This window comes from Leptonotus elevatus, chromosome 7 (genome assembly GCF_054856555.1).
Source record: "Leptonotus elevatus isolate MCC_2025b chromosome 7, RoL_Lele_1.0, whole genome shotgun sequence".
Lineage (NCBI taxonomy): Eukaryota > Metazoa > Chordata > Actinopteri > Syngnathiformes > Syngnathidae > Leptonotus > Leptonotus elevatus.
Window position 1 is genome coordinate 21,305,895 of NC_141245.1, and position 15,648 is coordinate 21,321,542.

At 40.4% G+C, this 15,648-nt stretch overlaps 1 protein-coding gene across 3 annotated transcripts in view; it reads right to left on the reverse strand.

The window, feature by feature from the left end:
* The window catches only part of nova2 (NOVA alternative splicing regulator 2), a 59,132-nt gene extending 43,586 nt beyond the window's left edge, over window positions 1–15,546 (reverse strand). The window contains exons 1-3 of one of the 3 annotated variants that reach the window (XM_086079873.1): window positions 15,315–15,546; window positions 12,382–12,633; window positions 8,051–8,119 (exon numbers count right to left, since the gene is read on the reverse strand). In XM_086079873.1, the coding sequence (XP_085935999.1) occupies window positions 8,051–8,119; window positions 12,382–12,397 (85 nt within the window). In that variant the 5' untranslated portion in view covers window positions 12,398–12,633; window positions 15,315–15,546. Of the gene's footprint in view, window positions 1–8,050; window positions 8,120–10,573; window positions 11,248–12,381; window positions 12,634–15,314 lie in introns of those variants that run through there. The other 2 variants (XM_086079871.1, XM_086079872.1) reach the window with 2 other exon arrangements.
* Between the last annotated feature and the right edge of the window lie 102 nt (window positions 15,547–15,648).

Sequence of the window (15,648 nt, forward strand, 5' to 3'; positions counted from 1 at the left end):
AGCATCCTGGACAGGTTTATGAAGCCAATCTTTTTTTTCTTCAAAAGTGATATTTGCAGGACACAAGCTTATGTTGAGGTGATTTGCCTTTTCACAACATTAGCAACAACAAGGCTGTATTGCTAATTAGCTGCTAACACCAGAGCAGAGACGTCCCCTAAACAAGTGCGCTAATGCTAACTGAACACTAGCATGTCAGACTCTTACGTAAAGCCAGTCCTTTTGTTTACAACCATTAAATTTTCAGCAGATGAACTTAAATTAGCATCAACTGTGCTATGTTGCTAGTTAGCTACGAGCACCAAGACCCGCTAGCACCTCAAAATGTCATGCAAACCTTCCAGTTATACACAGTTTTGGTAGCGTTGTCGAGTCTCTTATATAAGAAATTAATGTGTTTTTTTCATTCCCTCTGCGTTTCCCATCATGCACTTGATCCTCGTCTCCTCATCGCATTGACCCACTTGTGTGCGGCGCGAAGCCTTGGCGCTGACCTGCTTTAGATGGAGGCTAGCTAATTATAACCAGCCAGGGCAAACAAGGCGGGGGAATTGGTAAATCGGAATGGCGCAAAAAAAAAAAAAAAAAATCACCCTTCCATAAAGAATAAACAATACACTGAAAGACAACTTTATTTTTACAACATATTCCTTGTCATTTTGTGGCATTTTTGCTCTCTCAAATCTCAAATTATTTCTTGTAATTTTGCGACTTTATTCCTATTATTTTATGATTTTTTTTGTGTTGCATTACAACATGTTGCTTGTAAATCCAGGATTTCCTACTTGTAAATTTATGACTTGATTCTCTTTGAATTTTGACTTCTTTTTCCCCCTGTTAATTCCACGACTTAATTCTATTCTGCAAATTGCATGACTTCATTGTTGTATTTTTATGACTTTATTCTTGGACTTAATCTGGACTTCTTTTTAGGCAGCACAGTCCAAACGGGGGCGCATGCTTTTGCCAGTTGCACTTGTGGATTTAAGAGCTAATAAACTCTGCTGAGAGCTTTTATGACAAACAAATCTTGTATCTCAAATCACCGTGGTCTTCTTTCCACAACAGGATAAATCCCGTGGCACGTGCGTACACTGTAGGTCTGACCAAGGTCGCCCGGGCCACTTGTACAGAACTCAAAAGTTCTGTACAAGTGGCTGTTTGAGAAAAGAAAAGCCTCCAGAATTTACTATAACTGTATATTTTAGTAATTTAGTTTCTTAATAATTTTTATTGGACATCCCGCATCTCAATTCTTGAAATTGTATTACTTTATTGTTGTTATTTTAAGACGTATGGTTGTAAAATGACCCTATTTTTCTCATAATATTAAAACTTTGTCATTATTTTACTTTATATTTCTTGTAAATTATATTTGTTATTGTCATACTTTCTTTGTATTATTTTATTTTTGTTCTAATAATTTTACTACATCAAACTTCATTCTTGCAATTTAACCTTTTTTTTTTTATATTAATTTTTTTATATACCATAAATGTAATGTTTTTGTCTCAGATTCCAAAATTATTCTCCCCATTTTCTAACTATATTTTGGTCAAATGACCCATAAATTATATTTATTCTCATTTATACCTTTTGGTGGCATTCTCGATTCTTTCCGACTTGATTTGTGTCTTTTCAGGACTATTCCTATAATTGTATTACTTGTTTTGAATCTTTTTGTCATTTTTTTTTTAAATGATCCTTTTCACGCCAACCGAAAGCCACCCCATAGGGGGCGCTTCAGTTGGCTCTCGATGCTGAAACACAACATCAGTACTTTACTCTGATTAACGGGAACATCCTGTATTTAAAAGTATTAAAAATATAGATGTTTTTCTGTGACTTTGTTATACCAAAAATCAGGATTTTGTGCATTACGGCAACAAATTGCCCCACCGTGCAGGTCAACTTAACCCCGCTGTCATGAGCGCGTGCTATTTGCAGGTTTTATAAGCAGAGCTCAACATGTGTGTGGGTGCTCCATCATAAATAATACACCATCACGGTGCGAGTAAACAGCGCAATCTGTTGCTAAGGCCCGCGCCAACCCAGCGGGCCCAGAATAGGCGCCACATGCTGCAGGATTGAGGGCTTAAATCCTGGGGATCTTGTGTCCCCAGGGGAAAGGAAAAGGGGCTCCTCTTTCTCCGAGCCGCTCCACCGTGCTCATCATCACTGCCGCACACATACAAATTAAAAACGCAAAGACCCTCTTAAGTGGATTGTGGACATTCGTTGGTGAACTATGTAGTACTCAGTGGCGGAGGTATGGCTTTAAACTGTTTTTCCACCATTTTGTGATTTATTTATTTATTTTGGCATGGTTAAAACGGCCCAGGCGGCAGCTAGCAAGCTTAGCTATGCCACCCATCCATCCATCTTCCATCCCAAAATGCATCATTTCTTCGGATAGTGCACTGGAATGAGTGCTTTAGAGAGCCACGTTGTCAGCTGAGCGCGTGCGCACGTCAGAGACAAAAGACAGAATAGTGAAGGTGTTTTTTATTTATAAGTCCAACGTGTGGATGGGGGGCTTTGCACCGGTGTGACTGTTTTAGCTTGGAAAAGACCAGAGCGGGAGGAAGAGGCCTTAAACCTAAATTAACCTTGTTCAGCATCTTTGTCAGCCAATTCACAGTGCTAGCAAAGCCATGTGAACATGTTCATTTGATAGCATAAAAGCTGAGCCAAAGCTAGCTTGCGTCTAAACAACAAGCAACATGTAACTTTTTTTTTTTAATTATTCTTAGTATGAGTATATCAAAATTAATAAATGAAGGGGGAAACTTTTTTTTTTTTTTTAATATCTAAAAAATATTTTCTACCTTTGTGCTTAGCATTTATATACATGTTCTGTGAACACAGTACACTCTAAAAAAACAGTTGGGTCAAAAATGGATAAAGGATATGACCAATATTTATGAGTTATTTTACTCTAAAAGACCCATTTCTTGACTCAAAGTTGGCTCAAAAAGACCCAAGTAGAGGATCAGTCCATTTTTGACCCATAGTTGGGTTATTTTTGACCCAACTGTTTTTAGAGTGTTCCCAAGAATATCCTCTTAATAATTGTACAGATGAAATTATGAACTACACATCTATTAGCTCGTCTGAAATTAATAAACAGATAACTCATCTTTAGTGTTTCAGAGAAAAGAGAAGAGTTTATTTTCTTTTACGCCGTTATTCTTATTTTTTTTGACCAAAGCAATCACAATCAGTTTTTAATATTTAGTATGTACGATCATTCTTTTGCTGTTTCACTCTTTTCACAGTTTTTAGATTCCCACATCACCCTTCAAAGACCAACAAGTGCATATTCCAACGAGAACCTGTGCAAATGTGGTGGAAACGGGTTCAAGTTCTCTCTTGAACACTCTCACCACTGCGCCATAAAAAACACACTTTTACGGCATGTACAGTTTCATATTTCTGACTCTTACTTAGCATTTTTCTTGTTTCTGCACACTGGCAAATCCAAAAATGAGTTTCGGAGGACAACGGGTACACCACTTTGTAACAAGAGAATAATATATTTGGATATTTTCATTTTGGGATGTTTTGGAAGAATGACATCTAAGGGTTTTTAACAGAATATAACGTTAAATAAATTTTTGAGTCTACTTTTTACAACAAGAATTGAGTCAGTACTTCTACTGTTACCAAAGTATTTTTTTTAATACCGGTACTGAGCATGAGATGAGTACTTTTGCCACCTCTGGCTCTTTCTTTTAGGCGTGATACGGATTTTTTTGCCAGGAGTACTTTTGGGCCTGAAATGTTGCGGTTTGAGCGCCGCAATGTCCACCAGGCTCTCGGATTACAACCGGATTAAACGTGCGCTCGTAACGCGCAAAACCAGACGGGACAGCGCCCACTTTATGAGCTCGTTAATGCTTGCCGCTTTGATCGCCTTTCTTAAACACCCAGTTTGGAAGCCATGCGATATATTCGTAAACATCGGTAAATTAAAAAAAAGAAAAGAAAAAAATGCACATTTCGCTTTGTGTGTATATTTAGGCTGGACAGCGGTGGGGGATTCTGTGGCGGGTACGTGGCCTCTGGGGAATTCAAATATTCATCTCCTTTAAGGGAGTGGGAAGTCGGGGGACGTGCTTTGTCTAACACCCCCTGCTCCTGGGGGTCTTTTGTTGGGGGGTTGCCCGCAGAGACACACAAACACACACACACACACACACACTCAAACAGCAGTGAGGCTCCACCAGCTGTCTACGGTCAGAAAGAAACGCCAAAATACACTTGGAGCTCATCAAGAGCTTTCGGGAGGTTTGTCTGATGCCGCGTGTGTGTTGTGTGTTTCATCGAAGCGTCGAACTTCTGACGTCTCGACGCCAGCCGTCGTGGCAAGCGACATGAATGCTGCGTTGAGCCGTACACCCGAGATGATATTTTTTTGTATGTAGAGCTACACGGTCAAAAGGGACTGAACGGGACAATTGCAAACTTCATATCTACTTTTAGGCTCCATATAATGTATTATTTTTTTTATATTGAACCACAAAAACATGGCACGTTTGTCAAGGAAAAAGCTCTTTAAGACATTTTGCTATTGCGAGGGGTCGCTAATTACAATTATTTCAAGCAATGAAACACTTCATCAGACAAGATAGAAGCAGCTATGCTAACAATGCTAACGGCCTCACTCTCTGTAGTGTGTGTGTGTGTGGGGGGGGGGGTGCACAATGGTCTTCCTTGCTTGGCTCAGCCTTTTTTTTTTAATCGCCCCCTCTCATCTATATTCCCTGAACAGCCAATCACGCGGCTCATTCAGCCGCAAAGTGCCCGCCTCCTGCCTCCTTTTTTTTTTTTTTTTACTTTTAATGCAGTATTTTGAAAAAAATAATAAAATAAGGCGTAGGAGGAGGAGAGGTCGAAGCGATTGGCTTCACCGCCCTGCCCGATCGATTGGCGGCGGCGGTCGTTGCCGGGCGATGGATGGATGGAGGAGGAGGTAGAGGAGGGCGAGGGCGTGAGGGTCTGGAGCACTGCCTGATTAGAATGCATGAGGAGGACGAAGGGAAGGCGAACACTGGCCGGGAACGCCGTGTTCTCCCACCATTGCGTCCCTACGACGGGTCGGCGCACTGACTCATACGTTTCTTGTTTGTCTATTTGAAAAACGAAAAAGAAATCGCTCCCATCTGAATAGCTAGCGTCAGCCTCTCTGATACTATTGTATGTGTGTGTGCGCGCCTGTATTCTTGGGGGAGGGAGGAGGGGGGGGGGCGCGATTGCTGCGTCAGTCCAACAATTTACAGATTGAACTGGAACACGTCGCACAGCCGAGAGTGGAAAGTCAAGGAAAAAGAGAAGACAAAGGGATAAGGAATGAAAAAAAAAACAGGGAAGAAAGGACAATAAATGGAAAATGGAAAAAAAAGGGTGGAAATAACTGAAAAAGATGAAAGACAAGGAATAATGAGGAAAGGATAGAAAATGAGGCAATAAAAGGATACTGAGGAATAAAACCTGAGAGAGAAAAGGAAAAAGGAAAACAGAAGGGAAAAGGAAATGTTTGAGGAGAGAAAAATAAATGTTAAAGATATGAATTGGAATAAAGAAACTGACTGCTAATGATGAAGTCAAAGAAGAAATGTAAATAATATGGGAAAAAAACTAGAGTCAAAGAACAAATGTAAGGAAAGGTAGAAAGAAAAAGGTAACAATAATTAGAAAAAGAAAGAAATGCTGAAAAAGTTATTAAAAAAAAAGAAAAAAGAAACTGATAAAAAATGAAATAAAATCAAAGATATTCAGAAAGGTTAACATGAAAGAAATGGAAAAGGGATAAGTCAAAGAAAGGAGAAAAAGAAAAGATGCGGAATCAAACAAAACGATAGGGAGAAAAAGAAAGAAAAATGTGAAAAAAAATAAAAACGCAAAGGATGAAGGTAAACGGGAAGGGGAGCAAGATCGAGCTCTGATCCAGTTTTGGTTTCCATGGCAACTGAAAGTTCAGACCTTCCTCGAGAGGCCATCTTTGCTCCTCCACCGCATGCACAAGAGAGAGAACAAAAACAAGAACAAGAAAAACCCGCCTCCGCCTCATCATCATCATCATCATCATCATCATCATCATGGTAGCGCTTGCTAGCTTGTCGAACGGTCACGACCCAGCGCGCTTGCTAATGGCAGACGCGCTCGTTAGCATCTCGACTGTTAGCGCAAATGTCAATTGCCCGCCTCGCTCATTTATCTCATCACTCCTTCTCTGAACTTTCGCAGCTGCCCAATGGGAATCCGTCCATAATACACCTTCGGATTCATTTGTTTAAGTTTTAAACAAATGGCTATTATTAATTCCAGAATTATTTAAAGTGCGGCACAACTTGTTGCAGCTAACGCCACTTATTAGCTGCGTCTTGAATTGCTCTTGTGAAGAATTCGGGCCATTTTGCTTGGAGATGGATTTACAGGAAGAAATTGAGCTGGCTTAGTACAGAAGCACTTAGCAGTTAGCACATAGCATATTAATGTTGGTAGTCGCTTAAAAAAAATCGTCTGGAGAGGGATTGTAAAAGGGACTAAAAATAGCGATCAAAATGCTAAGTTGTCAACACTGACTGCGCTTTTGTAAACTAGCTCCTCTCTGTCCCGTCTCTTTTGTTAGTCAGTGCACATCAGCGAGAACCCGTTTTGAACTACGGAAGTTGTAAAAAAAAAATTATTAATTAATTGTCTTAACATATCCATTAATTCCCAAGCCCTAGCTAGCAGCTAATTTGACATCCTTTAGCCTCGAATGTGCTAAATCGCGCGTAAGCAATACATTTTTAATTCCTGCTTTTATAGGGTGAGCTGAGCTCGACGTGACGGTGAGTTCAGGGCCTGTGGATTAAAGCGGTGTTGGGGGGCTTGCAGAGGCTGACGTGTCGGGGTTGCTCGGAACAGCGGCTCCTCATTGATCTTTTCGTCTTCAAGACCTTCACCTCTTTATGTGACGTTTGCCGTGATTTATGAGCTGCAGGCGGCCATTTGGATCACGCACGGACCACCTGACAGCGGACTAACACACACACGGGAACACACACACATTCGCATACATGTACATAAAAGCACACACACATTCATTCACGTGTACAGTGACTTCATATGACTCTCGCTTTCTCATTGAGTCTCTACACAGCAGGGGTTGTTGGCTTTTATGGTTTACGTGAAGACCGGCCAAGACTTTTTTCCTATTTCAGTCCACTGAAATGATCAACTATGATATATACTATGAGCATTTTTTTTTATTATTATTATTATTATTATTATTTTTTTAATAACTGTTGATTTGAAGTTTTATTTGTGGGCTGCATAGATCACTTATAATTTTGTCGTTTTGACAAACCTGTCTAATAGAACCCGACTAATTAATCAACCAGCCAATTTGTTCATTCATTCATTTGTCGTTTTTCTTCTTCTTTTTTAATTGGCAGATTTTTAGCATATAATAACATAAGGCAAAGATAATGATTTTTCCCCCCCAAAAAATTGGGAGTGGGAGAGAAAAAAATGACCTGACCACGAAATAGCCTTGAAAGAGTAGCTTTCGTTATTTTTCTACTTTTAATATTTTTATACATTAATTTATAGAGGTAAAATGCCACTTCTAAACCTTGTTAAAGGAGGTTTTGTACAGCACCAGTGTATTTTAAAATTTTCATTGATTAATTTTTTTCCCAATTTAATGTTTTTTTTCTCTCCACATCTTTTGTAGACTTGGCTATTTTATACATGTTTGATTTCTAAGAGGTAAACATTATTTTATCTCTTAGAAATCCTGAACCCTAAACAAAGTTTTAATTTGCGCGTGACTGATAAAAAAACAAAACAAAAACAAGCCCAAATGATGGCATGGCTGGCATGAGTTCAAAGTTCATGAAGACTCACCAGCTTGGCAGTGTGGAGAAAAGAAACACACATGGAATAAAAAAAATGGATGTCATGGGTACAAGAGAAAGCACATTACATGCCTTGGTATGCCGTGTGTGTGCGTGTGTCTATATAAAGGTTAGGTATTGGTAGAAAGAAGCAGTCTTACCATTGGTCTCAGTGTCTTGGTGTGGGAAAACAATGCCTTCGCTTTCAAAAAGGGGCTGCAGGAAGGCCACTACAGAGAGAGGAAGCAGAGGGGGTTGGGGGGGCGGGTGGAGGGGTGGAGGGGGGGATTTTTGTGGCGTCAACTAATTTGTTCACAGAAATCAGCAAAGAGGACGGCGAAGCGAAACGCCAACACACTGAGGCTAGTAATTGCACTTGATTTAGCATTAGCATCAGACTGTGCTGAAATCAAAAGGCATTTGGTACACAAATAAACTACAATCTTTCGCTTTCAGTCTGCTGGCTGAGGTAGCTAAGTCGCTCCTCATCCTCCTCTTCATCCTGCTCTTCATCATCATCCCAACCTTTTCATTTGTCTAAATGGACGGGCTGCCTGCCTGCCGCACTCCGCGTCCCCGGGGAGGGCGGGGGGGCTTTTACACGCGGCGCACTAAGCTGCACTAAAACCTCACCGGTTTTAAATCCGCCGTCAAAACATCGCTGATTCAAGTCACTATCCGAATATCACCGGTGTTACGCACTCATCAAAACTCGCGTATAACCAACCCAACTTACGAAACAGAATATTAGCTTTCACTCGTAAAAGATTACGGATTTGATTTTACTAATCAGAACATCACAGATTTAACTCATCAAAATAACTGATTTAGCTAACTCATCACCGATTCATGTCCATGATCAAAACAAAACTGATTTAAATCAAGAATCAAAATATTATGGACTTAATCCATTTGTAGAAATATCACCGATTTGACTTACTCGTCAGAACATTACTGATTTAGGTCAATAATAACAATTTTAAAGATTTAATTTACCAGGCAAAATATTACATTTAACTCACTCAACAAAACAACGATTTAAGTCACTAATCAAAACATTCATTTGAACCCAATCGATTTAAGTCACTTATCAAATCAGCCGAGAGTTAAGTCAGTCAAAATATCACTGATTTGACTCCATCAAAACATCACTGATGAAAGTCATAAATAGAAATGTGAATTTAACTCAGTCATAGCTTCACTGATTTAAGTCACTCATCAAAACAATACTCATTTACGTCAGTCATCAAAACGTCACTAATTAAAATATAACTGACTTTATTCCATCACAACAATAGTGATTTAAGTCACTCATGAAAACATCAGTAATTGATGTCACTATTAAAAAAAAAAAAAGACCAACTTCCCTCCATTAAAACATAACTGACTTAACTCACTCATTATAAACGCCTTCGACTTAAATTGCACTGACGTAAACATCACTGATTTCAGAACATTAACTTAAATAGTAACCACCGAAACAGGACATCTTTAAACATGACTGACTTAACTCGCTTATTCAAAACATCACTGACCCAAACGCCAAATTACTGCCAAACATTGCTTGCGTGGTCTCCATGAGGTTTTCGGCAAGTAGGTCACGCAGACCTTCTCTGCAAATGTTTTGATGCGGCGCAGATTTGGCGGATTTGAGACGATTTAAATGTTCCGCCAGTTTTCTTTTTTTTTTATCATAGGCCAGTATAGTCTCGCCTGAAGATCTCTTCAGCCAACTGCGTAAGAAACTACTTTTTTTTTTTTTTTTTAAACATCAGTCTAATTTAGACTAAATAATGCTGACTTGGCAAGAATCTGGAAGCTACCGCTGACCTCTTATTAACAAGCTGCCACTGGTATTTTTAGGCTCATAATGCACAATTCAAAAGGATAACTTAAGATGTGCGCAATAGTTATTTTGTCACATTGTACAAGGATTGTCAGCATAAACATTGCAGTAGAAACAGATTTGCACATTTCTCACTTTCTTAGCCATATTTCAAAACACATTTGACTCAAATGCTCTGCACATTTGTTTGCTTTGACATTTTCTGACACCGAATGATGTCTTTCTATTCTTAGCTGTATTTTGTGTTTCGTGTCAAATATGATCCTAAATGTGTGACTGCATGATGGTTGAAATGCTGTGATGGGATGCATGACAGCATGTAAACACAAAAAGAAAACAAGAATGAAGATTGCCATGGCAACATATACTGCCCATCAGAATAGTCATCATCATCATAATCATAATAAGAGGCACTCGCTGGCGTGTGAGTGCACACTGACGCACTTGCTTGTTAATCGGGCGATGGCGGCTGATGTGTGAGATTATCTCACTCACTCTCACACACACACACACACACACAAGGTCATGATGCCTTCACGCACCAGCCGCATCCGGATTTCACTTGTTTACGTCCCACTTGTTCCTCCGGCGCGGAGAAAAACGAGAGCCCGGGTGAAGGCGAGGCTTCCGCGGCCGCCTCACCTCCGCATCCCCCCGGTCGTGCCTCATTGTCTCGTTCCCGTCACGCAGCCACTAAAAGGCTCCGTTAAGCAGCAGCAGCAGCAGCAGCACAATCACGACGACGATAATAATAAACGGCATCATAATAAAGCGGCGCCATTCCGAGGGCCAGACGACAACCGAGCCGATCGCTTCCTCCCCCGCGCGCATCTCTTACCTCCCGTGTTGGTGCGCTTGGTGCTGCTGGCTTCGGTGGGGGTCTCCAGGGGTCTTTTGCGCGAGTCCGGCGGGTCGGCCTCCATGTGCGGCTGCTGGCCGAGGTGGTGCGGGGTAGCGAAGAGGCCGTTCTGCTGCACTGCTCCGCCGGCCATCATGTTTGCGCTCGCTCGGATGTCGCCTCGCTCCGCTTCAATCCCCCCCCCCTCGCCTTATTATTTTTTTTCGCACCCTTTCTCTTCTTGACGCAGCGTGGCCGCGCGGGCGAGTTCTCGGCAGGGTGGCGCGCGCGCGTGTCCGCACTAGACAAAAAAAGCGGTGCGGGGCTCTCGCGCACGCGCGTAGGAGAGATGCTGCGCGCGGGGGAGTAGGGAGGGTGGGTCGGAGGAGAAGGTGGACAAGGGAGGGGAGGGGGGGAGAAGAAGATTCCAGGAGAGGCTGGTGAAGCGCGTTCACGTCAGTCCTCCATCACGCGCGTGTCATTGCGACGAAACGGGTCGAATCCGAGCGAAAAAAGATGGCAAAAGCTGCAGGGCATGCGCAGTGGGAAAAGAGGAGAGATCCGGCGTGTGCGTGCGTGACGTCGGGAGCGCGCAGGCGGAGGAAAAAGAGCGACGTGCTGCTGCTGTGCGTCGTCTCGCTGAAGATGCTGCAGTCACTCTCGCGTTTGGAGAGCATCCCTACTCTCGCTCGATGCTAAGGGAGGAGGGGGCGGGGAAGGGAAGAAGGGGCGGTGACGTCACGGGCCCTCGCGGTGCCTTCAGTGGCTCTCCGTAAACTCTGGTTTCACGAAGAGGAACATCTTTGGAATGTTTTTGTTGATTTTACGTTTATAATATAACACACATAGCAACATACATACATTTACATGAACAAAAATCCTGTTATATTTGCAGCAGTCATTTAGCCGTTTTTTTCCTTATATTATAGCATTTATTCATTTACAGCATTAAGTAATTGATAATGAATTTATTATATTGATCAAATGTTAGTGAAATTAACACTTTTAGTGATTTAACATTTCTAGCTTCTGTTTATAAATAAAATGTTTAAATAATTTATTATAATTAACAAAATAAAACAAAATAATGTAAAACAAACAATTTAGGTAACAGCCAATCACAGCTCACCTGTTTTTAGGCTAGTGGAGGGTTGTAAAAATTGTAAAGAAAAATTGGGGGTTAACTTCCCCTTTACGAACACACTTCTTTTATTTTAAATAAACTGAACAGTATTGACCAAACCATTGGACTTGATTGTATTTTAAAAAAAAAATCAGCTTTATGAATAATTTTCACTTTTGATTGACCCTGTCAGTGATGTATTAATTTAGCTGTTCCTAACATTATTTTTATTTAGCCGCAGTGTCTTGATTTCGTTTTCGCCTTTAGCCTTTCAGATAAGACAACTGTACCTTCTCAAAACCTCAAAAACAAACGTCTCCACCAGTGCAAGCTGCCAGTACAATACTAAATATATTTGGACATTATTACAGCTCAAAAGTGAAAATTAATCAAATTTTTATATTGAACTGCATTCCATGAAGTAGCAAATGACCGCGCGTGTGTGTGTGTGTGTGTCACTCGCACACTTACACAAAAATCAAAAGAGAGATTGCAATCTCCATTCTTGTTCACCCCAGCAGGTGTTTGATTGACTTTTTTTTTCTTCCACACCAAACACATCCCAACACATCTTTAGTGGAACTTTATGGAAGTTCCGTAAAATGTAAAGATGTATTTGAGCAATGAAGCAGTATGTGATGCGATGGCATGAGATGGATGCCATGTGACTGGTCACGTGACCCACCTGAGTGCGTTGACATGTCGGCGCCGCTGTGAAGAGAGGTGAATCTCCGGTCGCTGCTTGATCTTCCTGGGAGCGCCCGAATCTCCTCGCTCGTCCTCTTCGGCTGTTTGTCACGCACACGCGCGCACACACATACACGTACACACTAGCAGACGGGCAGGCAATCACTCTCGCTCCTCTGTCCAGTGCACAGATGCACCCTCGCCGCCTCCTGTAGCTTGTAGTCAAGGTGACATTTCCTGAATGCGCACACTCACACACACGCATACACACGCACCCACAGTGAACACCCACTACATAGTAGATTATATAGCGATTGTTTGAAAAAATATTTTTTACAGTATAGTCCAAATTCAGTTGTGCACGTTTTGCCACAGCATCCAGGACAGCGCTGAGTTCTATTGGAAGCGATGCAGTGTAATTAAGAGCAAGAAGAAAAGGTGGAGCTGCTCCCCAACTACACTCTAAAAACAGTTGGGTAAAAAAATAACCCAACTATGGGTCAAAAAATGGACCGATCCACTACTTGGGTCAATTTGACGCAACTTTGAGTCAAGAAATTGGTCTTTTAGTGTAAAACAACTCATAAATATTGGTCAGATCCTTTAAAAAACACAGAAAGTTGGGTCAAATTGACCCATTAAGTGAATTGTTCCTTTTTTGATCCATAATTGTGTTACTTTTGACCCAACTGTTTTTAGGGTGTATTCTCTACTAATACTGGTGGTTCCCCCAAAAGATGAGAGAATATATTCCAGTGAGTATTATTGCATTGCTCTGTTTGTATGTGTTGCTGCTCCATGTGTATTAAAACAGCAGTTGTTTGAAGGTTTTGCCGTAACAGCTATGCTAACTTCCGTTAGCCAGTCTATGGCATTTAAAATGATTGTCGCCCCGATTTTTGAACGGGAATGTCGACTCAGTTCTGCCGTGGATAGTGAAATTATGCGAGTAATTGATGCACGCCAACGAAAGAAAAGGTTTATAAATAACCACAGGATGGCATCAAAGCACTACTTTTGTCTAAATGAAGCAACCCAAGTCACTCCGACATAGTTCCTTGGCACCAAGATGCCACAAGATGGCGCTGAAATAATGCTTCTATCGCTTGTTTGCATAAAAACAGCAAATTGGTGAGACTTTTCCAGAAAATAATGTAGGATAGGATCCCCAAAACAAAATCTGCAAATAGGTGACTTTGCAGATACCAACCTGTGAATATGCAGTTTTAGGTTAGCATTAAATTAGTGGATTTTTAATTTTTTTTAAATTGCATATATGGTTTGATTGATTGTTGTTTAAATTAAACGTTTATTATCTTTTTGCTTGATGTGTCAGATTTACAGTAAACTTAATTGAAAGTGACACGCGAGTTGAAGCTTGGCCTCTTTTTGGAAAACTCGCTTTCTCAAAGTAATATGTGATAGTCTCGCATTTGACAAAAATGTGTTTTAAGAAGTGACTTAAAAGTGTTTAAAACATTGCGGGTGAGTGGGAAAACTATTTCAAAACATGTTGTTTTTTATATATATATATGGTTTCGCTATAGTGAGATTTCCCATGTCCACGAAAGAATGCAAGTGCATGAAAGCGGACCACGTGGCAGCTCATTTGGAGCCGGCATGGCCAATGGGCACCATTCACGTTCCCAAGCTCCGTCCAGATGTTTCACCAGACGCTCCTGCCAGCCAACGCCGCCGCCATGTGGAAAAAGTCAAGCGGGAAGGTGAGCAATAAAAACACACGCCGGCCAGGCAGTGTTTTGGGCTTTTTACAAGCAGATGTGCTGTTTTTGTAAGCTCCTGTTTGACACCTGTGACGTAAGGAGAGTCCAAAACGCACAACATCATGAAACTAAAAAAAAAATTCCTTTAAATGCTGTAGATTAATCAACACGGAATGTGACAAGGAGTGTTTTAATTTGGTCTGGAAAAACATCTGTGCAGGTAATGTTCAGTTGAAGTCTCTGTATTGAACGGACTCTACTTGCAGATGTTCATCCTCTGGCGCCATCTGTAGGTAGTGAGGCGCAACAGCAGCACTTCATTATTATGGGGGTAGTTTAGAGTTTTAGCGACAAAATACAAACTTTTTTCCCTTTGTTTTTTCTCTTTGTTGTCAATATTAGTGTGTTTGTCATCTATTTTTTACATTTAACCTTTTTCTTTTGATTTATGTGTTTAAAAAATATATATATAATATATATAATTTTGGCTTTCAAGGCAGATTTTTTCCCAATATTTTTTTGTGTAAAATTTTATTTTTCCTGATATTTTACTGTATTTTGCATCTCACACTTTTACATTTTTTTCGTTGTTAAAATATGTGGATATTCTTTTGAAATAGCACCATATTATATACTGACCTTCAAGATATTCATTGTTTTTAGTTTTTTAAGTTTCCAACATTAGTTTTTTTTTTTCATATAGCATCTTTCTCTTTTCATAATAGTTTCATTTTCATTTAACATTTTTTACTGATACACAATTAAGTATTTTTATTCAACATCATTATTATTTTTAAATAATTGAAGGAAACGTCTACAGGGTTGCACATTTGTACTTCCATTACTTCTTGTGGGTAAAATAGTTTTAAATCCTTCAATAAATCAGAGGTTGACCGACATCCCAGAACGTTTTCTGTTTAACTAATTGGTTCTAGTGTACAGTGCTAATGGCACACGGTTTATTTTTAGCCAGATGACATTAATGAATCATCAGCAATCTGCTTCCTCTTCCTGGTTTGGTACAAGGAAATAACAAAAACAATATTCTGGTGTCATTCAGGATGGATACTTTCCACTTTGAGATAACAATTACCTCAAATGAACCAGTTTCCTCTCAAAAGAAAAGTAAACTGCTTAGTGTTTGTCCTCTGGGTGTTGTGAGCATAAAAACCGAATCGTAGAACCAAACCAAGGGGGTGAAACTCACCGACTGGACACTTTCTTGATCCAAGTGGAGGACATTTATGTGACGTCTCGTCTGTCCTTCCCCCACTTCGCATTTACATGATTGTCCTCCCTCGTGTGCACTCAAAGATCGATAGAAGAGTCGATGGGGAGGAGGAAGAGGAGGAGGTAGCACTCAGTGAGATTGAAAGGATGACATCATTTAATTCACAAAATGACTGATGGGAACCTTTAAAAAAAAAACTTCAGTGTGTGTGGACGCTGTCTTTTAAAATCACGTATCAAGAAGAATTGGTTGAAAGTTTAAATGAGAATACAATCCGGTTTTATTAGACTCACAATGTGGAAATTCTCTT